The sequence below is a fragment of the Porites lutea genome, chromosome 10 (genome assembly GCF_958299795.1).
Source record: "Porites lutea chromosome 10, jaPorLute2.1, whole genome shotgun sequence".
Taxonomy (NCBI): domain Eukaryota; kingdom Metazoa; phylum Cnidaria; class Anthozoa; order Scleractinia; family Poritidae; genus Porites; species Porites lutea.
This window is the reverse complement of record NC_133210.1, coordinates 4,703,003-4,731,002: the sequence shown is the minus strand read 5'-3', so window position 1 is coordinate 4,731,002 and position 28,000 is coordinate 4,703,003. Positions and strand designations below refer to the sequence as shown.

At 38.0% G+C, this 28,000-nt stretch overlaps 1 protein-coding gene across 1 annotated transcript; it reads left to right on the top strand.

Moving 5' to 3' along the window:
- Nucleotide 1: 1 nt before the first annotated feature.
- LOC140949404 (retinoblastoma-associated protein-like) lies at nt 2–27,985 on the top strand. The gene is made up of 35 exons (XM_073398565.1): nt 2–232; nt 8,483–8,640; nt 10,265–10,320; nt 11,188–11,262; nt 11,543–11,674; nt 12,416–12,460; nt 12,642–12,700; nt 13,063–13,170; nt 14,067–14,092; nt 14,236–14,289; nt 14,587–14,634; nt 14,843–14,866; nt 15,520–15,635; nt 15,953–16,042; nt 16,595–16,645; nt 16,778–16,814; nt 17,235–17,280; nt 17,324–17,346; nt 17,729–17,824; nt 18,162–18,218; nt 18,800–18,831; nt 18,927–19,009; nt 20,169–20,215; nt 20,670–20,741; nt 21,193–21,243; nt 21,807–21,865; nt 22,485–22,540; nt 22,812–22,876; nt 23,086–23,163; nt 23,496–23,600; nt 24,150–24,257; nt 24,736–24,773; nt 25,047–25,121; nt 26,459–26,489; nt 26,803–27,985. The coding sequence occupies exons 2-35, from the start codon at nt 8,521–8,523 to the stop codon at nt 27,028–27,030; spliced, it is 2,391 nt and encodes a 796-aa protein (XP_073254666.1). The 5' UTR covers nt 2–232; nt 8,483–8,520; the 3' UTR covers nt 27,031–27,985.
- Nucleotides 27,986–28,000: the final 15 nt, after the last annotated feature.

Genomic DNA, 28,000 nt, shown 5'->3' with positions numbered 1-28,000 from the left:
TCAGGTTGCACCAACTCTCTCGGAAAACATTTTTGTGAGAACTGTTGCACCAACAAGTTAATATGATTGGCCAGTTTCCCAATAATAATGACCCGCGGCTCAAGAAATGATTCCAAAGCCCAGTTATTATTCACGGAATGCCGACGACTCGCGTTTGAATAACTATGTGTGATTTCTATTTCAGCGCAATCCACGCATATTTGAGGACAACTGACGAGGACTTAGCGCTAAGGTAAGTAGCTTATAAGGCAAAAGTGGGTGTGTTGACCTGTTAAATAGCACGATCTTATCTAACGAGTGTACTATAGCTACTTCGGCGCAGCTCTTTAGAAGTAAACGCAACATAATATTTGTTTTCATCAAAGACGGTACTTCCATTTCCACTTGACATCACTAAAGTTCTTTCGCAACTCGTGAATTGTCAGCCGTTTTGCGGGATTTTGTATTGTCAACTTGTATAAGCGATGTAAGCGTTGTTTTACTCTTAAACTTCGAGATGAGCTTAGCCCCTCTTAAGAAACGCTATTATGAACAAGATGGAAATTTAAGTTTGAGATCTAAGTTGTGTTATTACTGAAGCAAGTGCAGTTCCAATCGGTAATTAGGTAGTCAGTGTTCTAATCAAACCTCAAAAATGTAAAAATTCCATATTACAGCACGGTTCGTTACTCGGAATGTCTATCTGGTAAGGACAAGATAGATCATTTTCTTGAGCGATTTACAGTTAAATAAGTAAGGCAAAGTTTAAGCCCTGCAGTACTTTTTGACGTCATTACTTTTGCGCGCGGCAGTCACGTTTTCTAACTTCATTAATTAAATACATTTTCTTAATAACAAGGACACATATTAAACAAAAAAAAAAAAAAAAAGCAAAGACACTGAATACGCTTCGGCTGAGTAACGACGGATGCCAAGTTCGAACTTCCGTAGCCACAAGCTCCTCACAGCTAATTCAATCTTCTGATCATGTCGACAGTTCCACTGTAAGCAGACACTGCAAGAGGTAATTCTTGACCAGAAGAGCGCTCATCAAAAAGGTACTGAATGACAAAGAAAAAACTTAGAAATGGATTTTACTCAGTGTTTTACATTATAAACTGTCTGAGTAGCTTCTGAGCACATTTTGCTAAAACAAACAATGATATAATTTTGTTCTTAAATGATCCACTAGGATCAAAGCCTTTCAACAACACCAGTGTAGTGGGAGAATGTAATGTCATTCTTGTTGATTGTGGGGGCTACTTTGGTTCTATGCAAACTAATATTACTTGCACTGGTAACTTTCTTTCGTACCGCCAAAATAAATGTATTTTCTTGTCCGAAAAACAAGCACCTTTTGTTTTCCAAGCTAACGAAGATTGGTGTGAATTTCATTTCTTCAAACCATCATCGTTGACTCTTTTTTCTTTGCTCGAGCTCTTTACATATAGTTCAACACTCAATTACAACTCTCCACTGACTGACTCTCTATGGTTTAAGCCATCGTTGGACATTTGGGTAGCAAAAGCACATATTATTAATCAGGTGTAAGAGAGTGTACCATTTCTGATTAATCCGATAACAAATTTTCGAAAGGCCACTTCTCAACGCCGGTTGGAACGCTTCAGTACCAGTTCCCAGTCAGGGTAATGATGCTTAAGCCCCCTTTCTCGCTAGTCTATATCAAAAAGGACTACTTTCTGTGGAGGCAAACTAACACTAAGGTAACTCTGACAGGGATAAGTAGTCTCGAATTTTCTCGCAAGTTCTTGATGTGCTCTAAATACTTCTCGATTATAATGTTTATCACACATGAAATAAAAGCACTTAAGGATATAAGCGATAAGCATCAGCTCGAATACATAAGTGAAAAGATATAATTATAAGAACTGGAGAGAACTTAACTCAACGTGAGAGAATAGCGTTTAAAACTTCTAGAGAAGTCGGCCATGGCAAAACATCTTCACTTACCGGCACGCCCGAGCATCAACATAAGCGAAACCTAACAAGCAACACTCTAGTTCTGCAGTTGACGAAGCTGACTATATTGTTTTTGTAACTTTGATGTCTTCGATGTCAGTCAATTCCCCGTTTTATCTTTTTTAGTTGTTCTTTTGATTCTACTTTTTGAAGCTTTGGAAGGTGGCAAGCACCCCCCTGTGGAGCTTTAGTGTTTATTGAGCTGTATCAAGATAAATCCCTATACTTTCAGATCTGTGTATGAGTTATACTCGCTGTCAGTAAAAAGACTGAGCATTAATTCAATGTTGAGCTAGTGTACAACGCAAAGGTGATTCTAACGTCAGTCTTAGTGGCAAGCTTACGTTCGAAATCTTAACAATTTACTGGACTTCAACATAAACAGTATCACTGTAAGTGTAATTACACAACTGGCCTTTGTGTTTTCATTTTTTTTGTTTTCCGGTGCGAAGAGGGTTTGTGAGCTTCAGTGTGTGTTTTTTCTTTCCATTTTTTTTTTTATTATTCTCTGTTGTTATACGAGTGTGCGTTTTTTTTTTCTTTTTTGCAATCATTGTCTTTTCAGCGTGACATCTAGTTAGTTCAGCAACGCAACTAAATTGCTTTTCCATTATCTCATGGACTGTTCAAAGCCATCCATATTTTCGTGATATGATGAACGTGCAAACAAGACTCGTGCGCTCCTACCACTTGCGCTTCGTGCCCGCTACATGAATTTGTCGCGTGCCTCATAATTTGCTTTGAGAGTTTGTGTTATAAAGCAGTCTATTTATCTGGCGCTCAATATATTCATGCAACTGCCACTTATCATGCTGCAACGCGGGTCAATTGCGCGAGTATCATAAAGAAGATAATCTTGGATTTTCCGGCGCTTGAGTTCCACGAAGCTCAGTTTTTTCTATACTTTTATCAATTTTTTTTTTTTTTAACTTTCTTAGTAGTTAAAAAAAAACTTTCTTAAAGTGGAAAACAAAGATTTGTGATCCCCTGACACAGGCCAATGTTCCGTCTTTGTCTTAAGAAGACAGATAGCAAGTGAACGCGTTCCGCCCCACTTCCGTCTATATCGGCGCCATTTCTTTCGCGCCTGACGCCAGCTAATTATGATTCATAACTCAAAACAGTTATTGTATTTGCTGCTGATCTCAAGGCTGTAAATAAATTCTCACAACAATTCGTTGTTTGCGACTCGTCTGGCGCATAGACATTCATCTGTGGCAGGAGCCTCCTGGTGTGGTAATACTTGCATCGCCGCTAGACTTATCCTACCGCAAGCATATCTCTTTGTTTTATTTATTTATTCTTCAACCGTTTGAAATGGTCTGGATTGTCTATTCTGTATCTCCGCGCAAGATTCTGGTTTCAGTAACAGGGCGCCAACTTACATATCGCTTGGCTGGTAAGAATTTTTTTTCTTGTGTCGACCTTTTTTGATAAACCACTTTAATTGGTTAAGTATAAAATGTTTCGTGTACTGACTCATCAACAGTTTACCTCTGTTTTGCTGGGCGCAAAGTTGTTTTGAGAATGTGTATAAAATCTTGACTGTGGGATCAGTCCCCGAGTGATTATTCAATATTTGGTAACAATCATTCTCCTATTTTAATCAGAATTTTACATGAGTATCTTATGACCTTGTCGCTTGACGGCCAATTTCATGATGTATAGAATGTTTTTCTGTTTAGCTTTGTTTAGAACACAGCAAACTTTGCTGGTTCGCCTCGGAACTGTTGCCTTCACTCTGTTGATAAAGTGATATATCAGTCAATTTTTTAACTAAAAAAATTATTTGCTTAATGAAAGGCCTTATGTGTTTCGGACTGGGATCGAACTAAAGAAAACGGATAAAGCACCCGGACCGGGGAAACTCAACATATGTGGTGCTTATAAGTCGGGACGGACTAAAAACTGACTAAGGAAAATTTTAGTTGTCTTCGTGGATTTTTTTCTTTTCATGCATTTAAATTACGTCCGAAAGTAGTTGAAAGAGAAGATTTGCTTGTACTTTAACTCCCAGAAATGTATGATTTCTCGGTGAGTTCCTCGCTTGATACGCATATCTCCTCCAGTCGTTCGTACTCTCATCTCCAGGGCGGATAAAGGTTGGGCGGTGAAACGAGCGCTCCGCTCTTCATTTAATGTGTGATGCGGAGTAGGACTGGCACGAGCGCTCTTTCCGCGCTTCCGGTGCGCTTGAAGGCCGGCGAAATTTTTCTTTTTGGAAACCGGAAATCCTATTTTCTTTCTGTAATTTCTGGCTACAATGTTAAATAGATAAATTCGTTTCATAACAATATCAATAAACAGTTTCATATGTTTGTGTCTGTACGTCTATAAGTCAAACTTGTTGGTCGTATAATGCCAAAATTTGAGTTTTATTTGAAAGTGTTGAATACCTCCCCCTTCTACTAAATATCACCTAATCGTCTTTCACCGTTTCGTTTGCAAAAGCTTAACACTTCTTAACCTCAATTTTTACATATGTTAAAGAGGGATAAATTTTATATAACATAACAAAAAATTAGATTGATATATATTGATATAGTGGCGTTGTACTTCTTCAAACTTTGCTTCTCGGGTGCAACGCGCCATGGCGATTCGCGCAATGCGTTGCAAATCCGGCAACCGCATGTAAACAAAATTTATTGAGGTTAGTTGAAAGGTTTTTTCTCCGTTTTTCTCTCTAAAACAAAACAAGGTAAACAGTAAAAACTGAGGGGAAACTAATTTTGAAGTTTCCAAGTAACAGAAAGACGTATGAGATGTTTTTTTCAAAATTAAAAAGAAGGATGATGGTGATTGAAATTAGCATAATTTCACCTTGCACGAGCTGCACGCATTTATAAAATACACGTCATCTACTGCTGTCTTTTAGTTTTGCTAAGAATGACATGGATGAGATTTTCCTTCGTGTTTTAGACAGTACTTAGTTGTTTTTGTTTAGGAATAACATCGACATTGGCGAGTAGCAGAACGAAAATATAATTCAGTGGTAGAGTAATGGAAGTAATAAAAGAAACCCTTTGAAAGAGATGTTTGTCTACTCCAACTAAACCTCTCGCAAAAAATAGCAACATTTGCCTCTCGGAGGCAGCGTACCAGCACAAAGGAACGAGGAAGAAGTGCAAGAAAACAAATCAAGCTGCCATAATTCAGTGACAGCGGCAGTGTCTAATGTACAAACCACATCGCAAGCCCTGACCGAAGTCGAAAACAAGCGACATTTCTAAGCAGAGTCCCAGTCCACTGCATCACACCTTTTTGCTCGGACGCGCTCGTTTCACCGCCCTACTTTTATCCGCCCTGATCCGCCCTGCTCATCTCCGCTTTCGTTCAGCGCGCTAGAACTTTCCCGCCCTAAATGAATTTCCCGCGCAGAGGAAGGCGCAGAGGTAATGTATTTAATATCTTACTTCCGGTTTACTCTAAATTTGTCGCGCGATGATTTCCATATATGTCAATTCAAGAGAAGCGGAAGTAAACTTGTCCTAGCAAAGGCGCGAAATGAAGCTTGGAAATGGCGGCGTTCTGTTCTGTTTGGTGTTTTAACCTCGGATAAGTCACCTCCGACATTATAATGTCCAAGCTCTCTGAATATTGCTTTATTCTATTTTGTAAGGTGAGTGAGATGTGTATTCACATGCTGCATCGGCCGTACAATTTACAAACAATCAGATCACCTGAGAGCTTGTTTGTGGAAGGGATGAAGACAAGTGAGCCCATATTGTTAAAGCGGCAGGCTTTCAGGAAATGTTAAACAATTACAAAATTTCACTTTCTTAACGGAGAAACTCATTATCCAGGTAGATTTCGTTTACAAAATTCTGGCGGCGAAACAATTTTCCACCGGTTGTAAAATTCAATGCAGAACATTTACTGGTTCAGCTGTTTTCCTTTGTGAATCAACGAAGCTTGTAATACAGTGTTCCCAATAATTATACGCAGAAACAAGCGAGTCTTTTGTTGATGTGGCGTTTTTTTTTTGGCTCGAAAGGTTTGCTTTCTGGTGGTTGTTAAAAATCCCTTGAAAATCTGGCTCGTAGATGTTCATCATGGAAGTTTATACGAGCTGAGTCTTACAGCTTGCAATTGTTCTCCGAAAGGATTTGCATTCCATTAAAAGTAACTCAAAAGGCTATATATATATATATATATATATATTTTTTAAACTTAGGCTTTTCGGCCGTGCTTCAGTAGAGCTTAAAACAAAACGTCCTCAAATAAAAACGTTCTCTTCTTACAGAAATTGTGGGGTATCCAGCTGATGTTTATGGAAGCTAAAACGAGCTAATTAACATGAGCTAATGGGTTTTTCGATACATGTTTTTTAAAAGTAAACACTTTAATTTGTAAACACTTTAAGCTATTTTAACACTCGACACTTAAATAGATAGCATATATTCACAAACAGCCTGAAATTAAAGCAAAATATTCCATACATTTTTCTATGCTTTGGAAAAATTTGGATACCTAACTATCAATTATTGTAAGCTTATGTCTTATAACCTTCAAATTTTGGCTTAACTGCACAGTATCTGGCCACTTCGAAGCTATACCCCTATAACAGTGGCTACGCGGCTACGTAGTCCCCTACTCACGCAGCGATTCTTTATCTCGTCACGCAACACTCCTTCAGACAACGTATGGATGCGTGATTACCTGACCTCTTGACATGTAAATTCTCTGTCAGTTCTGTAAACTCAGCCATGCAGAACACAAGAAGGAATTCAAAACAAATTTATTCACAAAGTGTCACGCTCCAAGTTCTTTAATCCCACTATGGTACTTATGGAAAAAAGAAACAAATGTATTATAATTATCTCATTCTTTAAGAATTGAGCCAAACAAGCCTACTACACATGTAATATAACTTGTTCTTTAACCCTTTAAGCTCCTATATCTACATACAAATTCTCCAAACTGATCTCTATACATTTCCTTTAAGAATTAGTTAAGAGAATTTGATAAAAGATCAAAATATTTTCTCTTGGATGATCATTTTATTAATTCTCATAACCTCATCTCATGACAATGTATGGATATAGTTAGGAAAAAATTGCTGTTGGTCACCATTGGGACTTTAAGGGAATGTAGAAGGCATGCTGACCCGTAGCTACTGAACCAGTAGCCACGTAGCCTCATAGCTGCTTAGCCACATAGTCACGTAGCTGTGCAGCTGTGTAGCCACTAGGGAGCTTTAGCATCGACGACGGCAGCGGTAGCGAAAACATCAGTTTTAAAATAAATTCCCGTTTTTTCAATCTTTGTCGCCTTTATTCCAATTTGCTGAAAATGGCAAGTGTAGGCAAATTTCCCTGGAGTTGATTTCTTGAGGACCGCAATCAAGTTTAGAGAGAGAAAAAGAGATTCATCGTTGCTTGTTTACGTCCTCCATATAACTTGCAATTAGGCATTTTCACGTTGTAGTTTGCAAGGACGGTAAGGAAATGTACAAAAAAGCGTGTTGTTTTGCGTAATAAACCTATTGCTTTTTTGACATCCTACTGTTATAGGGGTACAGCTTCGAAGTGGCTGGGTATTCTGCAGCTACTCCCAAATTTTTAATTATCTAATATTAGATTCTATTTCATGGAATGCCATGATTGTTTGCACCATAATATATACTTAATTCACATACCAATGTACAGGACTGTTTACCATTCAATTTTTAATTTTTTTAAGACTTGAGCATGATAGTGCTTTGTATCAAAGCTGATAAATAAGGACAAGTAAATGTCAATTCATCTGCATTGGTCCATGATCCCCTCATGTGGGGAGCCTCAGGGGGTACCGGTGTGAATTTCTCACCCCGGTACATCAAACAGGGTGAACTCACGCTGGGGTGACTCGTGCCAGCATAACATTTTGTGACGGTATCATGTAACGAAATGTAGAGCCATGAGAGGGAATCAGAGCAGGGTGCAAAGAAAGTTGGTTTTACGGCTTGCCATTAGGGTGATTCGTTGCTAGTATGTACTAGCCCAAGAGTCTTTTAAGTAGCCCCAAAAAATTTTTGATGAGCAGCATTGATTACAGTTCCTCTGTTATTTGAATTTCCCTAAAAACTTCACTGACCCTATTAGCCTAATTGCAAAATCCACTGGCCCCAGTCTATCGGACATGACTTTCTTTGCACACTGTGGAGTGAACTCGCTCCTACAAAACCTCACAACAGTATCATTTAACTGGGAAACAACCACACATTTTGGTGTGAAATTGGTCTTCCAGTAGACTGCAACAGGTAGCGCATGCGTAATGTTTGCGATTTTGAATCACCCATGTATTCTCTCACCATGAAGTGTACCTTCAAATAGTGAGATATGAAATGACCTGGTCATTCAGTAAAGGCGATATGAAATCAAAAAGTCGTCCCAGTATGAAACTCATGCCTGTGCAAATTTTCTCATGTAAACACCCCCTCAGTCCTGAAACACCCACCATGCAAGCTTATGTAATCATTCTGTACCTACAGAAGGCAAATTTCTGATTGTGGTTTGTTAACATTGTCAATTACTTTGTTTAGATGACCAACTATTAAAGCAAAGATTTGAAACCTTCCAAATGGACATCAAACAGTCTTTCGATGCATTTATTCAACAAGTTGGCCTGGAGGAGGAAAGTGCAAAGAAGTCTTGGGAGCTGTGGGAATCTTTTTCTTCAAAAGCAGCAGAATTTCCTAAGGTGTAGTACATGTAGAACAATTGTGGTTCTTATAACTAAGCCAAAGCTTATCCTGACAAGTAGATCTCCTTAGCTGGATTACCTAATAAGCAAGGGTCCAGGTAACTCTTTACTCTTTGCCTACTGTAGACAAGCAACCAATGGCCCCAGACAATAAAAATGAGAGACAGTTTTTCTCCAAAAAACAAGCTGGAATTCTAGTTTTTTTTTTCTTAAGCCCTGTAAGGTGCTGTTAGCAATTGCAAAAAGTCAGCAAGGTGATATTGTAAATACTGTGAAAGGATTTTGACACAGGTGAGAAGACTGCATACAGGTGCAGGGCCGCAGGGGACACCTTGGGCTCATTGTTATGCATTAAGATTTATTTAAAGAATATGCGCACCCTTATTTCAGTGATTTTAAAATCAATAAAAATAAGGAACTCTTGAGAAATTTCAACCAAAATTATTTAATACCAAAACTCTTTTCCCTCTTTTGCCTCAAAAATCCTTGAAAACAATGCAGCTTTGTAAACAAAATTAAAGTGTGGAATTTACCATAATCACAGTCTGTACGTATCTTGCTTGGAACTTGTGCTTTAATCGGGACACCTTTGGGAGTATCAAAATTTGACTTTTCCAACAATTTTGTGTCCCAGAATTCAGTGCAGATACACAACTTCACGTGCTGGCACTGCAGAGGGGTAAACTTGGTAGATTGTAGTGTGTTATGTATTGAGCGGAATTCTAAAAGAGCACTTTTATAAAAAGATATAAGGCGTTAATTTCAGGGATGACAGATTTTGCTCATTTAAATTATTATATCTTGCTGACAATCTTTAAATTGCAAAATCTGCTCAATACATAACACACTAGAGGTTTTGACCTATCATCACACAGAGTCCTGTCTTCTATTCTTTCCGCAAACACTTGGACACAAAATCACAATTTCCCAATTCGGTACAACTGTGGCTTAAAGCATTGCTGTATAGCAGGGTATACCAAATCAAAAAACAACCCTCCCTCATTCCACAATGTCTCTGTAAAATTTTATCTAAATTGCTTCTAAAACAGCCAAGATATAGGCATTTTATAAGATGTACCACAAGCAAAATTTTCCTAATGAATTTATTCTTAGATAGGTGTCCCCCACGGCTGTAGCTGACATGTAGTGGCCCAAAAGTCTTTTCAACTAGCCCGAAAACATTTTGATTCGCAGGATTGATTACAGTTCTAATCTGAAATTGAATTCCCCATTTCTTCACTTGCCTGTCGGCAAGTTAAGAATAGAATCCACTACCCCGATAGTAAAATCCACTAGTCCTGGGATATTGGACACTTTTTTTGCACACTGCTGCATCTCCTTCAACAGACACGATGCATGGCCACCTTATTATACAGAACTTAGTGGCTTATTAAATTCCAGTCAATCCAGGCTGGCTTTCTGTCAAGTAAGCATAATTCAATTGGTAGTAAGAATTAAAACAACAGTCACTACACATACCCGTACATGTGCCATTTATGTGCTATGAAATTAGTATAAGAGGTTATAATATTATTATTTCTTTTGGGTTTATCGCTGTCCTTGGCCACAGTCTCACCAGGCGAGAGGTTAACGTGATTGCTTTGATCTCTTTTTCCTACAGGATGCCTTGATTCCTTGGTTTGTTTGTGCTACTTATGTAACAATTTGCAGGAGAAGGTAAGTGTCCATGTTTAATTGCGCACTTTATTAAATAATATTAGTGTTTAATACTTACAATGTAGGGCAGCATTTTTAGAGCGGTTTTCACTTGACTGTGGAAAGTAATTGAGGAATTGGTTTGGTTTTGGTTTTACTACGCCCTTTGGTTGGCTAGTGTATTTACTTTGGTTTTGGTTTTACGACAGTCAAGTAAAAACTGCTCTAAGATGCTATCACAAAAGTCCTTGAGAAAAGGTCAAGCTGAATAATAATTGTTGTTGCATGGAGATGGTATAGGTCAAAATTAAATCCAGGTTAAAATTTTTGAACCTACATGTAGGTTGATTCTCAATTTGCTTTTTTCTTAGCCCTAACTATTCATGAATTGGGGCTAGGAGACAAAAGACATTGAAAATCAACTTAGGTTGAAAAATTTTTAACCTGAATTTAATTTTGATCTGTAACAGAGACACATCTTACATAATTAAGCCTCAGTCGATTCCAGCTGCGCCCAACCACCCCCAGCCAACCCCAACCCCCCTTCCCCCCCCCGGGCTACTGCGGGGCATTTGCCCACCTGGTCAGTCTGTCAGTCCCAGGGTTGGGGCATTTGCAAATTTGGCGCTGCCCGGGGACTGGGCATTTGCTAACCCCGAGCTTTTGTCACGCACGCGGTTTCCTATCAGAATAATTTTATAACTACGGCTGGACGCAGCTGGAATTGACTGATGCATTACAGTGAAAAAGATTAATCTGATTCATTGTCAGTTTCAGAAGCATCAGTGTGTTTACAGACCATTGTGCTGTTTACTATTAGTTAATGGAAAAGTGTACTGACCAAAGCATGTCGCAATAATATTTTTTCATACTTTGTTTTTCCTGTAGGCATACTGCACTGCAGGCTAGAGAAAGCTTTATAATTTGCTCATTGAGCAAGATTTTGAAAGCAGCCAAAATGAGGTACTAATAAATAAATACAGTAACTGATTACTAGATGCTATATTTATTGGAAAGGCAGCAGCACACTATTAGAAAAGTCTCTGCCACAAAACACTCTGTGTTTATACATGTAGATTAGGCTACACGATGATTGTAAAGAAATTATCATTGTCATTGTAACCTGCAGCTGTGTCATGTCACTGGGACTTGTCACTGAGTGTGTCTCATCCTTAAGTTGTTTAATTTACACATAAATTTCACGTCAACTGTAGCAGTAATTTTTTTTTTTCTTTAATGCAAGAATGGTAGAGTTCTTTCAAAAGATGAAAGAGTTTGCAGAGATTTGCAATGTGGAAAATTCTGTGACAGAGAGTCTAAATGAACTGAAGAAAACATTTTGTATATCTTCTGCCATTTTTTTCAAGTTTAAGAGGTAAGAAAAATAATGAAACTAAACAGAGTGTTTGTTAACCTAAAAAAAGATGAAATTGTCTTTCTATGGTCCAGGGGCCAGAGATTTCCGCCAACTACTGTGACCAAAACCCCTAGCTGTTTTAATCTATTAAACCTACATGTATTTTCCAACCCGCAGAACACACTATGTATGTACTTTTTCTTGATAATTGAATTAAGTGATTTTGAAGAGTCAGTGTGTAACCTCATTCCCTCATTCCTCCTTAAATGGCTTCTTTTATCTCTGTTCAAAAGTAAAAATGGCTCTCCAAATAGGTTCACCTTCATGTCATATAGCACACTGATGACTAGTGTCAAAGAGAAAATGAAGTATGACTTCTTGGATCAAGAAAAAATATTATATTTCTGACACTTCAGGACACACTTATTTTTCTGAGGCAACAGGTCACACTTCATCTTCAGGTTATGTAGCACGTCGATGACCACAATTACACCTTTTTTGCAAAATTTCTTTTAACTAGAAAAAAATGAACTGATAAAATGACAAGCAATGGCTAGAGCATAATAGAGTCTCCTAGTTTGCAAACTGAATGATACAGTGTTTTGCATCTGACCTTCAGAATTCTTACTTACAGACATTGCAGACACGACATTACTGCATGGTGTTACAGTTTCTATGGAAACTGTAAACACAAAATCTACAGACCATTTTTAGGTTCTGTAGATGGATATAATATTATTTTCTGTGCTTCCTTTTAAGAGTTGTACCAGTTGTACTAGAGGATGATCAGTCATTCAGCAAAAGGTATAAGAGCACTCAGGTTAATTTACAGTTTGTAATTTATGAACTCTGGTCAGTGAAGGCTATATGTTAATTAATGCATGTTCATGCATTGTTTTCATGACTTCTGGCTCAGATTATATTTGGACAAACCTTACAGTTATACAGGAGTGCATAACTTCAAAGCCCGTTATTTTTGTTACAGTGAGAGTTCAAAGGATGCATTCTTCAAGGCTTGCTGGCTCTTGTTTCTTGTCTGCAAAGGTAATATTTTATTCAATTTGTTGTCAAAAAAAATTAGGAAAAAACTTTATTTTGTGCATTGAATCAAACTTTCCTCAACTTACATTAGTCAGTAGAACTCTCCTAACTGAAGCTCCTGAGGAAAGCAAATAAAGGTTGAGATTAATGGGTTAGCGTTGAAGTTCAAAATATTCTATAGATTATTAATAATTAATAAGGTAAAATTCATTATTATTATAACTATAAATGTAATAGCAAGGAACAGAATATAGAATCACCGTGGGGTAAGCCTCTTAGCAGGAAGCAGTTCAAGAATCCAAGTTCAAGTCTATGAGGTACTGCTGTAAGGTTAAAGTGTTGATTATTATTATTTTCCTGAACAGGCTGGCAAATGCATCAGGTGGGAGATTTGATGACAGCTTTTTACCTATTGTTGTGCTGTGTGGATTACGTGCACCAACGACTTCTACCTTCCAGTCAGCACCCCACAGGTGAGAAGCAAAGATGTTACCATAGTAACCCAGGCCAGTGTGTTAATGAGTAACCCAATTTCCAGAGTGACGTTTGCAGTAGGCATGCAAAACCTATGTTCAAGATTTTTGTTTCTTTGTTTTTGTTTTGCACTTGTATGCAGATGATCAGCTCTCGTACACTGTAGCAAACTAGCAGTAAGTGAAATAAGTGCTAAAACAGAAAAGAACTGGAACTTGGTCCTCATCCAAAAAATATTGAGAGCTACAATAAGTGAAGTAGTATTTAGAATTGAACTGCAGAAATACAAGGGATTACCTAATAATGTACTGCTATGTTCTCTTTCTACCAAGGGGGGGTGAGGGGGGACCCTTCACATTATTGTTGGCAGTGGATGTTAAATGTCTGTCTGACACAGTATTTAGTACCCTCGCACCTCTTTAGAACTTCCTATTTTGCTGGACCCCAATGTGTTGTGGCTCTATTGTTTTATGAGTAGGTTTCATTGTTAATTTTTTTGTAGACTGCAAAACAGTCCGTATTTTTGCATATTTCAAGTACCCGCCAGCAATCAAACAAAAGGTGTGGAACGATGCTGAAAACAGAGAGCAAGACTGGGGAGAGAGACTTGGGAGAGACGCTACGGGTGTGTGAGGCTCGTGCGGAAGACTCTTACACCACACTTTACCGATTTCTTTACTGATTTTGAGAAAAAAAAAAACGACTGTTTTGCAGTCTATTTTTTTGTTTGTTTTTTTCCCAACTAATCCCACGTGTCGAGGTGCCTGACAGTATTACAGTTTTAACAGGTTGTCAGTTATTGCGAGACGACTAGTCACCTCCATAACAAAGGTTGTTTATAACAATTTCCTTAAGGCAAAATCTGGAACTTATGATGTTGCCTTTTTACTTACAGATCTTCAAGAGACAAATATTTCATTGGTAAGTTTTAAAGACTTTTATCTTAATTTTTAAGTTACATAATGTTAGTGAGAAACAACACAGAGTACCCTTCAGTACTGTCATCATTAGAGAATACTAATCCTGGTCCTGTTTATGTTATATTGCATTTTTTTACATTGTAGGAAAGAGGAATTCTTCCTTATCTCTGTCAACAGTCTAGTGTGCCTTACACCTCGGTAAGTCATATAAAGTTAAACTTTGAACCACAATTTGAGTTAGTTTCTGTTTGTTTTTGTGATCATTTTCTCATCCTTAGCATGGGAATACCCTCTATAAACATGTTTGTTATCTACAGTATAGTCTTTGTGAGCCAAAAACATGAATTCTTGCCATTTATTAAAGGCATCCTTAAAGCCTTGACCATGTTGAGTATTTCTCTTTCTTTTACATTTTTAAATCTTCAAGACTTACCCCTTTATTTTCCTTTTTTCCTTAAAATCTATAATTATGCTTATTACTCTTGTGGTTGTTAGGTTAATTCAGTCCATGCACAATATTTCCAACCATTTCTGGACAGTGAGGTAAGAACGATGGATTATTATTGAGCCTACCTCTTTCAAGTTTCAATGCAAAAAACAAAATTTTAATTTTTTATACTTATCCTATGCATAAATTATGTGGATCTCAAAATTTGCTGTGCATAGCTGATCTTTCTATTAATGGCAATCACTTCATTATTAAAGTACTGACTCATCTACCCTTTATTAATTTTGTTTTCCTTTACTGTAGGGTTGCAAAAGAGACCTGCTGAATGTAAGTGATTGACATTTGGAGTTTAACTTTGGGGTTCCTGGCTAGATTGTTAATAAAAGGATAAAAACATTACAAAAAAATGTCGTTTTTATGAGCATCATGGCCACTACCCCATCCCCTCTTGAAAAGAATGATTTAGTTTTTGCATGTCGCTTTCTGAAAGTGACTGAGAAAAAATTACGTAGCTGTCATGAGTCTGCAATATGAAATGACTTTTTCAAACTGTCGAGGAAATTGTGCATTAACACTAAAGAGAGGTTCCAGAGCTCAGTTACAGTGAAGTTTTGGCCAAAGATAATAATTATTATTGTGAATTACAAAAAAGCTTAGAAAGCCCAGTTTAGACTGATCCTTGGAATCACGTGCCTCTCAAAGGCCCCCCTGAGGGATTAGTTTGTTTATGTCATATCTCACTGGACTTCTGTAACATTATACTGTATAATATACTATACAACAGACATGTCTACGTCTCTAATGCACATTGCTTAGAGTTGATCCAGTGGTTGTCATTGGCTTAGGAGACATTCACTGCTGTGTAATAATTTTACAGCAGTGAATTATTACTTTTGTGTTCCACATCATAGATAAACTTTGCAATTATAACTGTATAACTGTCCAACCACATGGAAAGAAGTTTTGTCTATTGTCTGTAGGTGGATGATTTAAATACCATGTACAATGAAATTTGTGACAAATGTGGAGATGTTGATGAGAGAGATTTCTTTGATGCAAGTGGCTACCTGTGGATTCCTTTCAGTGAAGAGGAAAGGTGATAATTATTATCCTTACTGTACTAGTACTAATAAGTTTGTCAGACTGGTTATAATTAAATTTCGACCCTGCTCACCATAGAGCCTCCAGTAGCTTAAGTGGTTAGAGCATCCAGACAAGAAGTTGGAGGGTCGTAAGTTCAGTTTCACCTGGAGCGCGTAATTTTTTCTGAGCTTCCTAGTGTTAGAATGCTCCTTCTTCCAAATTAGAAAGTTGGTGTACTCTCTCAAATCTGTTTTTTTATGTACATGTAGTTATTTATTGAAACAATTTATAATAATAATTGTTGTCATTTCCTTCCTTCATAACATTTAGCTTTGCTACATGCAACTTCAATGGAGGTTCTTCCAGTGCTTTTGTGCACGAGCCTCATGTTTTGACAACAACAGAAGTCTTAGAAGCAAGGTACAGAAATTCTTAATGCTCATAACATAATAATATTAATTTTATTCACCAGCACATCATTAATAGGCCATTCTACAGTTGTATGCTCAGTGCCCTAGCCTTTGAATAGACGCGAGGCTGGCGGTGACCTTGTTTTGTTACAAACCTTCTTGTTTTTCATATGTGAATGATCATGTTCACGGGCTTGTTAGCATGAGAATACCACGATTTGCACTTGAAAAGCAGGCACGTTTGTAACAAAACAAGGTCACCGCCAGCCTCGCGTCTATTCAAAGGCCAGGGCACTAAGCACACAACTGTAAAATGGCCTATTTATATAAAAGAAGTCCTGAGTTACAAAGGTTCTTTTTAAAAAGGTAGCTTGGGAAGATGGCTAAAGTTGGCACATGTAAACTCCCAAGACTTTTAATATTGTCAACTGTAGTATTTTACTATATTGAATAAATCCGAAAATGTTCGTGTCTTCATTTGGTTATTGTCATGAAAAGAATGAAGATACACATAGTTACCCTTTTGATGTTTAACTTTATAATCTTTTAACATTGTCTTTAGAGTACACCTGTCAGTGGACATTCATCTGCGAGATGTTCTTGAGGTGTCTAGGTACTGAAAAAGTCTTATAAGTTGCATTATTTTTATGGAAATGTCATAAATATACGTGTACCCTAAGTAAGCGAAATGTATATTACTGTAATATAATTTTGATATTAACCTTGTTCTCTTTCTATTCTGAAGTGATACACCAAGTCAAGAGCTGTTAAGATTTTGGAATGTAAGTATTAACACTAGAAAACAGGGACTCTTGAGGGTCTTAGATCCTTAAAGTTTCTTTTTAAAGCATATCTTTAAGTTACTTCTCAGCTTCAAAGGTCCAATTTTCTTGTTTAGGATTTGGTTGAGAAATTTGCAGCTTGTACTATTTTTATTGACACATACAAAAAATGTGACACCATTAGAAAAGGCAAGATCAAGTTCTGATAGCATGGTCTCAACCACTCAAGACAGCTGAACCCCAAAGGTTTGGTCCTTGTCCAATCATAGATTTCAGGAGCTCATTTCTCGTTTCTTGGTCTTCCATTGTTTCTTAAAAATAATTATTTAGGTAGAGTATGTTATTGGTCCTTTCTAATGGCTGACATGTCAGTATATTTACTTATATTGTTTTTGTTTGTTTGTTCGTTTGTTTTTGCAGTGCTGTAAAAGAGATCCTAAAACTTTAATTCAGTCTTGTTTGAGAGGTAAGGAGGACTTCTTCATTACTTTGTCAACTTAATGCCCCAGATATGAGCTTGGGCAGGCTTGTGGTAGGTAAAGTCTGATACCTTACAGCACCTGAGAGAGATATCCAGGTCTACTCTGGAACGAGGCACCACTCAGTCATCAAATGATAGTATTAGACTGAACATAACCATTCAAGTCCTATTAGCCAAACTTACATTTTTTTTTTTTCTTACAAAAATATTAATACCAAGTGGGATTGTGTTAATCACAAATCTGATTTTGAAAGATCACTTAAATATAAGCCAAAAAGGGTCAGAACTCCCCAACTTGTTCATTCCTGCATGCACATGCCGTCCTTTTGGTTAATCTTACAGTCTACTTGATAGATTGGAGCAAAACTGCAGATGGCATTGCCCAAGTTTAAGTTTGCATGAATTGAATTTAGCCATGCACATACACTTTTAGATAAATGTTTTTTACCCTTTTTCAGAAGTTGAAGAGAATTTTATGAAAGGCTTCACTGAAGCTGTTAATGAAGAAAATAGTAATATTTCAAATCAGGTATGCATTTTCAATAAACTTGCTGTGAATTAGTTTTCCATAGTGTTAGATTTATAATATATTAGAATATAGCAGTCTTTATTGCTTAGAAGCCTGGGTACAAAAGCAAATAAATACTTATTCTGGGTGTCAGGAAGATATGTCACAGTTTCTTGTTTCTTGTTGTTGTTTTTATTTGTTTGTTTGTTTGTGTTCTTTAAATAAAACATTTACCACACTTGGACTGCTTCAAGTAAGATAATATAGATGACTCCTTGAAACTTGACTTGTTGCCTGTCTTTGTTCTTGTTCTCAAGGAATAGTAATTCATTAATGTTCATTATTGTGATTACTGCAGATATTTATTCAAGCAAAGAAACTATATTATAGAGTTATGGAAGCCATGCTGCTGGCAGTAAGTTACTGCTATTCACTGTGCTCTTGCATTGTGTTATTAATACTTACGTTATGATTTATTTGTTTATTATTTAATTTTTAAATTATCATTTTCTACCATATGGTAAATGCTCTATTTAGCCCCCCCCCCCCCCCCCCCCCCCCCCTTTCATGGGAAGAAAGTTCATAAGCCCCCACCGCTCTCTTTTAAGCCACTCCTCCCCACCCATTATTCTTCACGATTAAATGATAGACTGTATTAATCAATCACAACTGTAAAGCTTTGTGTGGACTTATCCGGGATGGTTTATTCACCAACTGGAAGTTTAGATTTGTTTTTGATCCTTGGCTGCATGACCTCCAATTTGTCATACTTGAGCTTTTCCACTTTGTATTCTAGTTTTTATGAAGAACTGATACTATCGTTTTTTCTAAATTAAATAAGCCCCCTGTCTCTATTAAGCTAATCCCCTCAAATGGGTTTGAAATAAATAAGCTCCTGGGGGCTGAATAGAGGACGTACAGTAATATACAATAAAGTTGTGTACGAAGCCAAGTTTTCATGTATGCCAACACAAGTCTATTTTGTTTATTCAACAGGAAGAAAAAAGGTTGTCTTGCAGTGATTTCAGGTAATTTCTAGTTAAAAATCACATGCAATACCAGTAGGTGTTAAGTATTGTTATCTTTCCTTTGTTAAAATTTCTTTTGTGTAATGTCATTTCAGTGCCTTGCTGAATAGTGCATCATTTCACATTTCACTTATGGCTTGCTCACTGGAGGTGCTTATGGCTGACAAAGGACTTCCATGTATGTGAATCATGTCTAACATTTTGAAAATCTGGTTGTTATGAACCTTGATTTTGTTATGTTACTGTTTTTGTTAGTTTCTGATGATCATTTGGCAGTCACTTTCTGTTAAACACTAAAAAAATAAAGGGATTGAAAGCAGGGGTGGATTCTTTCTTGTGTTACCCTTTTACTCCAGGAGTGAAAGATGAAGTCCTTTAAGGTGGCTCTAACATCTGAGTCTGCAAAATTAATTAACAATTATTGGACAAAGTCATGCAAAATATCATGATTTGTCAGTGGCGAGCTGAGGCAAATAATGATTTGTCAGTATCTGGCAGATCAATAATTGTTATTGATCTGCGAGAGACACTGACAAATTACGATATTTTGCGATAACTGAGTTCAATAATATTGTTTTATCATTGGATCACCAAGTTGGTTTTTTAATGAGTATCTTCGGGAAACGAAGCGATCTGCCATTGAAGCATTGAAGACAGAGCAAAATTATTGGAATCAAATGTTCTAAATTGTTGTCTAAAGATAACAATGACTGATTTGCGTAAAATAGGTCTTAAAATGAGGGAAATTTCATAGCGAGGTCGAAGCCATGGCCCTCGCTCCACTATCCCCCTCCCCTCAGGAAATTGCACCTCTGGCACATATTTATTGCCTTACCGGCCATGAATGGTCCCTTACCTGCTGAGCTGAAATTTAGGGAGAACACTGTTCTTTCGCTTGCTCTGTTTTAGCATACTCAGTAAAGAAAAAGGCAAAAGCAGGCTCTGTTTGAGTTGTTCGCAAGGTATTGATCCCCTATTAGGTAACCCTGAGTCTGGATAAATAGATTATTATTTTGGAAAAAAGTGTGGAAAACGTCTTGAATTTTGGATCCAAAAATCCGTATGACCCCTGGAGAGGGAAAAACTGGAGTGCCAAGAGAAAAATCTCTCAGAGCAAGAGAGAGAACCAGCAACCAACTCAACCCACATTATGTTATCGACACCAGGAGTCAAACCCAGCGCCTAATTGGTGGGAGGTGAGTACTCTCACCACTGCGCCAACCTTGCGCCCATATCAAATAAGAGTTGGCGAAGACTAAAATGCCGTAGTGGCTTTCTTTCTTTCTCTTCACAAATTATTGTTAAGTCTGATAACCGTATTGTTTGTTCATTTTCAGCTGCAGCCATTAAATTTCCTTGGATCCTCAATGTCTTGGAGCTTAAGGTACAAACTGTGGTTTGAAAGGGGTACACTTGTACATTTTTATCCCTATAATGACCTTTTGGCAAGCTAATATTAAAGGCTTTTTTGACCCTTGCACAACGTAGTGCATCCCTGTTCAATTTAGCAATGATACCGTAAAATTCTGAAAATGAGCCCCTCCAAATATAAGCCCCCCAAACTCGTAACGCAAAAAACCCTCCTTTAAATCGCCCCTCCAAATATAAGCCCCCCGGGGGCTTGTACTTGGAAATTGCCCTCAAATACAAGGTAAAACAAAGCAAAAACGGTAAATTTCCTTCCAGCTTTAAGGCTTGCCCAATCCATTTTTAAACGCAAATTTATAACGCAGATTCCACATAAAGACAAACATTTAGCCAAAAGTGTCTTTTCCAGTGTTATCCTATTAAAGAGTGTTAACAGTACAAAGAAACAAATTTTTTTATTTTGTTTTCAGGCCTTTGATTTTTTCAAAGTCACCGAAAGTTTTATTCTTCACGAGCCACATCTTGGCAGTAAATTAATTAAGGTAGGAAGAGAAAGTGTGATGTATGCTTTGACAGAATTAAGCGGTGTTACTAATCTTGATGTCATGGTACTGTGATGTATGCGATACTTACAGTTACACCCGAGGTGTCCTTAAGAACAAGACACCAGGAATATATTTTTGGAAGTCCAGATCTTTTACACAGGAAAAAGGATTTTATGTGTCAATGTAGACTAGATGTGAGTTTTCTGAATTTCTTGTCAGGCACTTGATAAAACTTTAAACCTTATAAGATATGTAACAGCAAAAATGGATTTTTTTTTTCAACAATACCCTCTTTTGCTTACCGTTAAAATACCACATGAAGACAAGCCTTCAGCTAACTGGAAACACCAAGCATCTGTTGGGGATCAATAAAAAGTCAGTCATCATACAGCATTTATAAATTTGGCAATTGCTTTTAACCTCAGCATAGTAATCTGTTACCTTTCAGCATTTGAATAGCATTGAGGAGCAAGTGTTAGAGTCTTTGGCTTGGAAAGTGGTAGGTATCGTGCATCTGATATTGTCAGGAAACTATTATAGTGCGGTTTGGGCATGAGGTCAATAATGAAGAGTTTTGGCGTCTTTCTCCAGATTAACTGTCTGGTTACATAAAGGCTCAAGCATTTTCAATTTAGGACTCCTTGTATTTTTTAACTCGTGGGTACGCGCGAGCGTACCACGAGTTATTGCAGGGGCAGGGATATGCAAATGAGTCACTCGCTCACTCGTAGTAGACGCACTTCATAATTAATCGGGGCCGAACTCGAGAGCGCGAAGATCTATCGTTTCCAAAGAAGCACGCGCTCGCTGAAGTTCGGTGGCATCAAATTCCTCGCTAAGAGCGTGCATCGTGCGCTACAGCATGATTACGCAGGAATCTTTCAGATTAGTACGATTAACTGGGACTCACTGAATATGGACAGAGACTCGTAATTTTTCACAAGATAAATCCCAGGACTCACCATAACTATTTGTAACCAAATCACTACACGTTAAACTTTTTTTTACAGAACATTACTTCCTCCATTAACTTTACATTTTTGTTATTTATTCTCATTTCAGAATTCACCACTTTTGACAACGATGATGGCTATTGCCCCCCATGTTGACCCTGCATCAGTGTAAGTATCAGGGAGGGGAGGGCAAGCTACTTTGCTGTTCAGTATTACATATGTGAGACTGCCAGACCATTCATAACATTTTAGTTCCACCCAGAAAATCCAGAGAATACAAACGTGTGTGGCTATTATGCCATTACAAGTCCATTCTATAGTCGTACACTGCACGCCTTGTCTTTTGATGGCAAGTACAGAGTACGACTATGTACAATACAATACAAGATAACTTTATTACCTCTTCCAAAGGGGCCACTCTGAGATAATTACAAAGGAATAATAATTACCTCAAGTTACAAGCATCTATAAACTATGCTAAAATCATTCATTACAATTTGTATGCTAAATGTACGTAGACTGCATTGTAGTAAAGTTTTTTTCTTTTTTTTATTGAATCCGAAACCACTCAAGAAAAGAAAAAAATAGTTTCTAAACATTCTGTTACATTTATTTTTATTAAAACTAGTTAAGTTAGCATATGTTGAGCTTTTTACAAAACATCATGATTAACCTGGAGAAAGCAGGAAAGTTTGCTTAGTCAACTTCAGCCTAACATTCACTCACATGTTACAGATGTAAAAGTAAATATTTTCTTCTGCATTTACATTCTGTGCTTTGTTTGCAGACGTTCTGGTCAGCAGCAGAAAAAATCTCAGCCATTAAATCTCTTTTTAAGAAAAGGTAGGAAAGATCTATTCCGTTAATGAAAAGCAAAGAGAGTGGATATGTTACAGTTCAGATTTGATGTCAGGTTAAAATTTTTTAACCTTGGTTGATTTTAACTTTTCTTTGTCTTCTGGGACAAGGAGATAAAGGGAATCAGAAATCGACCTAGGTTAAAACAAAATTAACCTGAAATCAAATTTATCTGTAACAGATAATAGCTTCTTTGACACAAATGTTTTCTTCAGTGTGCCTATCAATCTGTTGTTTATTTTCTCTAATTTTGCAGTAAACCAGTTGGCCTATAAACGTTTGCAGTCACTTTGCAATGAACTTGATATAGATGACATATTGGTAAGTGCAGTAGAGCAATCCTTAATAAAATATTTTATTGTTTGTGATGTTTGTATGGTACGTATCACGTTCAGTTGTTACGGATCGCAAGTCTTTTCTTTGATACAGTACCAAAACCAAAGAAGCACTTTGAAATATTATGCCGTACTGCAGAAGTGTTTCTGGATTATCAAAATATCTTGTGTATAAAAAATCCTCCCGTTTTCCAGCAAAGTCACATGTGGACGTGCTTGGAACAGTCATTAAGATTACACTGGCAGTTGATGAAAGATCGGCATTTGGACCAGGTACGTTTGGTACACTTAAGGTATGTTCCCACTTTACCGCACGGAAAGCTATCCAGTATGGTACGAACACCTAACGATATGTGATCGGCGCGGAGCAGCTTCACTCCGTTACAGAAATCGCGCCGAAATCACTGTCCTTATGTGTAAACACAAGCCCCATGCGGTATGGTTTTTGTGCTGTCAAAAAAGCTATCCGGCCTGATAGTGTGAACATAGCCTTTAAAACCTTTTTTTTTTCTTCTGAGATACGCTTCGGGCCATACTCCTGATATGTACGCATGATGTGTAAAGTCCAAGTAGAAAAAATTCAACTTGGTGTCTATCCTTTACAGATGATACTGTGTGCAGTCTACGCCATCTCAAAGGTAACTGGTAAAGAAATCCAGTTTAAACAGATTGTCACCGCGTACAGAAGACTTCCTTTTGCATCTCCACAAGTAAGTTGATTATCTAGTATTAAGTCATTTAGGGACTCCTAAAGGTAGTATGCTTATCGAAAAAAGCGTTATATTTGGTAATTGCACATGAGCAGACCATTATTTGTAGGCAGTTATTTGCAGGTCACGTGGTGGGCTCTCGGCCAATGAAAAGAAAGAAAAATTTGCTTCGAATGATAATTGTTAATTGTTTTCCTGGAAAGAGACATTGCATTCTGGTGAGATCAACCTTTGCTCTGTATAGGGTCTGGAAAGTTGGGTCCTGGCCTCGCGCGCATTCCCGCTCCTTTTTCACGAGAATTCTGCAACTGAACTGCCTTCATCCTGCTGTTCCGAATATCATATTCTTTCCCAATCTTAGATTCATTCCCAAATTTTGGCAAATCAGTCAAATCCCCTATCCCGTCAACGTTTCCCCGACTCCCGCACTGTAATTTTGGTCAAATCGCGGATCCTTGGAACACCCCTCTAGATCCTGTGTGTAATCTTTGGTTTGTGTGAAACGCCTGAAAAGTAACGTTATGCTCTGCTGTTCATCTACTCACTAAGGTATACATAAGTGCGCCTGAGAAGGAGCAAGAGTCCATCATAGGATTCTACAACAACGTCTACATGGTGACCATGAAGTCGACTATCCTTCAATTTGCGCCAAATAAGGTCAGCAGCTGGCATACTGTAAACTGCCTCTAAACAGAAAAACACATGAGCCCCCCAACCCCCACCCCCACTCCTCTAGCTTGTATTGGAATGAATTTGATTCATTATGAATTTTTGAAGCTTAAAAACCAGCAGATGCAAAACATATTTTGATCACCACTGTTATAGCTTGTTTCTAAGGGCCTTTTCTATTCTAGTTATAAGCCCCCTCGGATCTAAGCCCCTCCATTTATAATCCCCCTCGGATATAAGCCCCTTCGTTTATAAACCCCCTAGGATATAAGCCCCAGATTATGGTATTTTCTCTTTCATGCGATTTGTTACCATGGAACTTCCTTAATGTAACTAAGTTATTATTGAATTGACAGTATGGTTCATTTAAGGGTTGGGAATTGTTGGCTGCCACCGAGCAATCGAGATCACAAATTTTCACATGGATGATTGAATGTATTTATTAAAGGTAGCGCTTTCTTTCTAGGTTCCTCCAGTTTCTCCTGCTCCCAAGAGCTCCTTGAGGTTAGTTTTTTTGAAAACAGTTGTAATGCTAAACCACTCCACTGGACGCCAGAGTCATTGCCTTTCTTTCTAGTACATTCTGTGATGACCTTTGATGTAACTTAGTAGTAAGAATCCTCGTCCTTCCTTTTTCTTGTCCGTCACTTCCTTGTTCTTGGTTCTTTCCGCATGAGTTGTTTGCATTTTTTTGGTACAGTTTCCTAACTGCATTACTTCAAACATTTCTCTTCTCAAAGTTGCACTTTCAATTGTTGTTTTTTTTTTCTATTTAAGGATTCCTGGAAAGAAAAATTTTTACTTGTCTCCTTTGAGAAACTCACCAAGCAATACTTTGACACCCAGATCAAGGTGAGAGACTGGTGGCTTTGACGTTGTTGAATTTATTGTTTTACAGACTTTAATGCCGGAGTATCCTTTTCTTCCCTTACTGTGACAAAAGGTTGCTTTAGTCAAGAGGTTTTAGAGTCCTCTCACCGGCTTTTAATAATCTAAACGTAACCCACCCTACTCTTTCTGAGCCAGTGAGGGTATTTAGAACGCTACCCTTTGATGTCTGAGTGCGAGGGGCTGTGCCAGGTGTTCTTAACACTTCAAAGGGCCGCTTGTAATGTACTTCACCTCACAGTAATTGAATACAAACCTAGTAAATGAGTACCTTGACTAGCTTAGCTATTTGCGAGCAGAGAATATTTTAAAAGCTTTGTAAATGTGGTGGACTGGTTATACTTTCAAGAGTATTATAAAACACTCACCAGCAGAGAGTCACCCTACCAGCCTCTTCAACCTTAACGAGCGTTTATATGAGAAAAAAGTTGACCCTTTGCCCGAGCCAAGAGCTGATAGCAGCTCTCACGCATGCTCTGATTGTCTCGCGTTGACAGAGTTAGTGCGGCTGGGCGAGCCAGTGTTTACAGCTATTTCGAGAAAAGTTGTCGGATAAAATGTGCACTCGACAATCCCGGAAGGTGATATGCGATATGATCAATACACTTTTCCTGACACTAGCTGTCAAACCTACTGTTGTTGCTTTCCTTTAGCACTCGCAAACATATTTCCATGGCCTCTCGTATACCATTGTTTCAAATTTCTTTGAAGAATAGTGAACTCAAAACCACCCACAATACTTTTCGGGATTGTCGCGTGCACTTTTTCCGACAACCTTTTCTCGAAATATAGTTGGCCTGGCAAGGATTGCGACCCAACCATCAAGAAAGGGTGACGCGGCAAGGCGTTCTGGCCGAGCCAACGTTTTGTTGCTTTGCTCGGGAAATGCAGGAAAAGCTGGCTTGCTTGGGGTACCCCGGGTAGGCGAGTGCCCCTTTACGCGTAACAAGTTTTCTCCATAAACGGGGCCTCAGATGTATATGTTGCAGTTAATTTTTTTTTTATTTCAGTTATTTTTGAAATTATGAGTATATGAAAATCGTGTATGTGAACTGCAGAGTGAAGAATTAATTGAAGGAAGATCATCGCAGTTATATACGCAACTTATGTAGTTGCGAAAAGAAAGCCTGAAAAAAAATTTTTTTCAGGATTTTTTTTCGCAACTGCGTAAGTTGCGTATATAACTGCGATGATCTTCCTTCAAATAATTCAGTTAATGTTTGTTTTCCCTTTGGTTCAAATTCATTAGCATACATTGTCATACCCAAAAATTATTCATTTTTTGTGTGTTTCTTTATTAGATCATTATACAGCTTTGGGGATTCACCTGGGGTAAGTTAAGCTTGAAATATCAATAGTGTAATGCAAGGCTCTTGTAGTAAACTGTTAGTTGAGTTAAGTGATGTCCGACCTGTCTAGCATACAACGGAACGGGATCGCAACCATTACTGGCAAACTGTGTTGGCTCATGTAGCATGTTGTATCCTGCTGTAGTTCGTTTACTGTCAAAAAAGTACTGGTGACAAAGTTCTCACGTTACCCTTTCCGAAAGGATTGGTGTTGCATCAAGAAAAAGCACCGAAATTCCTGCAGTTCTTTAATACTTGGGGCTAAGTAAACTAACTGATGTTTTTGTATTTTCTAGTCTGGAGACCGCGGAAGCCTGTCGAGAATCAATGCGTCCCTTCGAGCAGCGGTGCACAGTCAGACCAAGGTGCCACAGAAGAGACTACGCTTTGACGACTATGACATTAAAGAACCCGGTCCAGGCCTCTATAACGGTCACTCTACAGAAAAGGAACTCGCGGCAAGTGTGAATGGAACAAACGGAGAGGCAAGAGAACATGAAACTGAAGAGGACAATAACAGCTGAAGACTGGACAAGACATTAAACCCCTTTCTGCTCTAATAAGCGCCCAGATCATAAAAACTGCAAAATGAGCGCTCCTCCTCTAATAATTACCTTCGACCCCAAGAATGAACAAACTTTGTTACTGAATGCACGTTATACCGCGTTACTAAGCTAAGTGAATTACCACGCACTCAAATTTGTGCTAAAGTCTGCCCCATTTTGATGTAACAGTTATTGTAGGGCCACCCTTGAAACAATTGAATGTCATATCACATGACTGAAGTTTACATAACCCAATGAGCGCCCCTCTTCTTGCTTCAGTAATTTAACCAAACACTAGTTCGCGCGTTTACGGTAGATTTTAACGTATTAGCGCGTCTCGGCACTTTTAAGATTTTTATCTTAGTCGTAGTGGCGAACGCTTAAGTATGTATTTGTAAAAACTTACCTTTATAACTCTGTCGCAAAAGTAGCTACCAAGTAGCTCTGATTTTTTTTCCCCAAAACGTCATTTTGACTGGTGGCCTTTCGGAGCGACCGACTTTTCTTTGGGACAAGCCTAATATTCTCTGACTGAAGTCATAGCAATGTATGCTGCTATACGTTTTTACGTGCAACAAGATGAACTTACTCCTTTTGTTTCATTTTGGAAACCTAGTTTTGAATGAGCTAACAAGTAAGGAGATCCTCTGCTAAGCGGAACGTATTTTTTTCCCCGGGATGGCCGCTGAATACAAGAATTAAAACTGTGTTCAGCGGCCGCACGCTTGTGCTTCCGAAAAAAATGCGGGCGTTTGGGAGAACCGTGATTTGATTCCTTCTTCGGTAAGAAGAAATAATTTTACTTCAATTTGAAGATGCGTTAAGCTCATGTGAAACTACTGTACATGTATTTATGTCTTCTTTTATCCTTACTTATATTAATTGTCTGTGATTTCATCAAACTCTCAAATTAAACGACATTTTGTCTTCAGGATGATAGCTGTTTGGC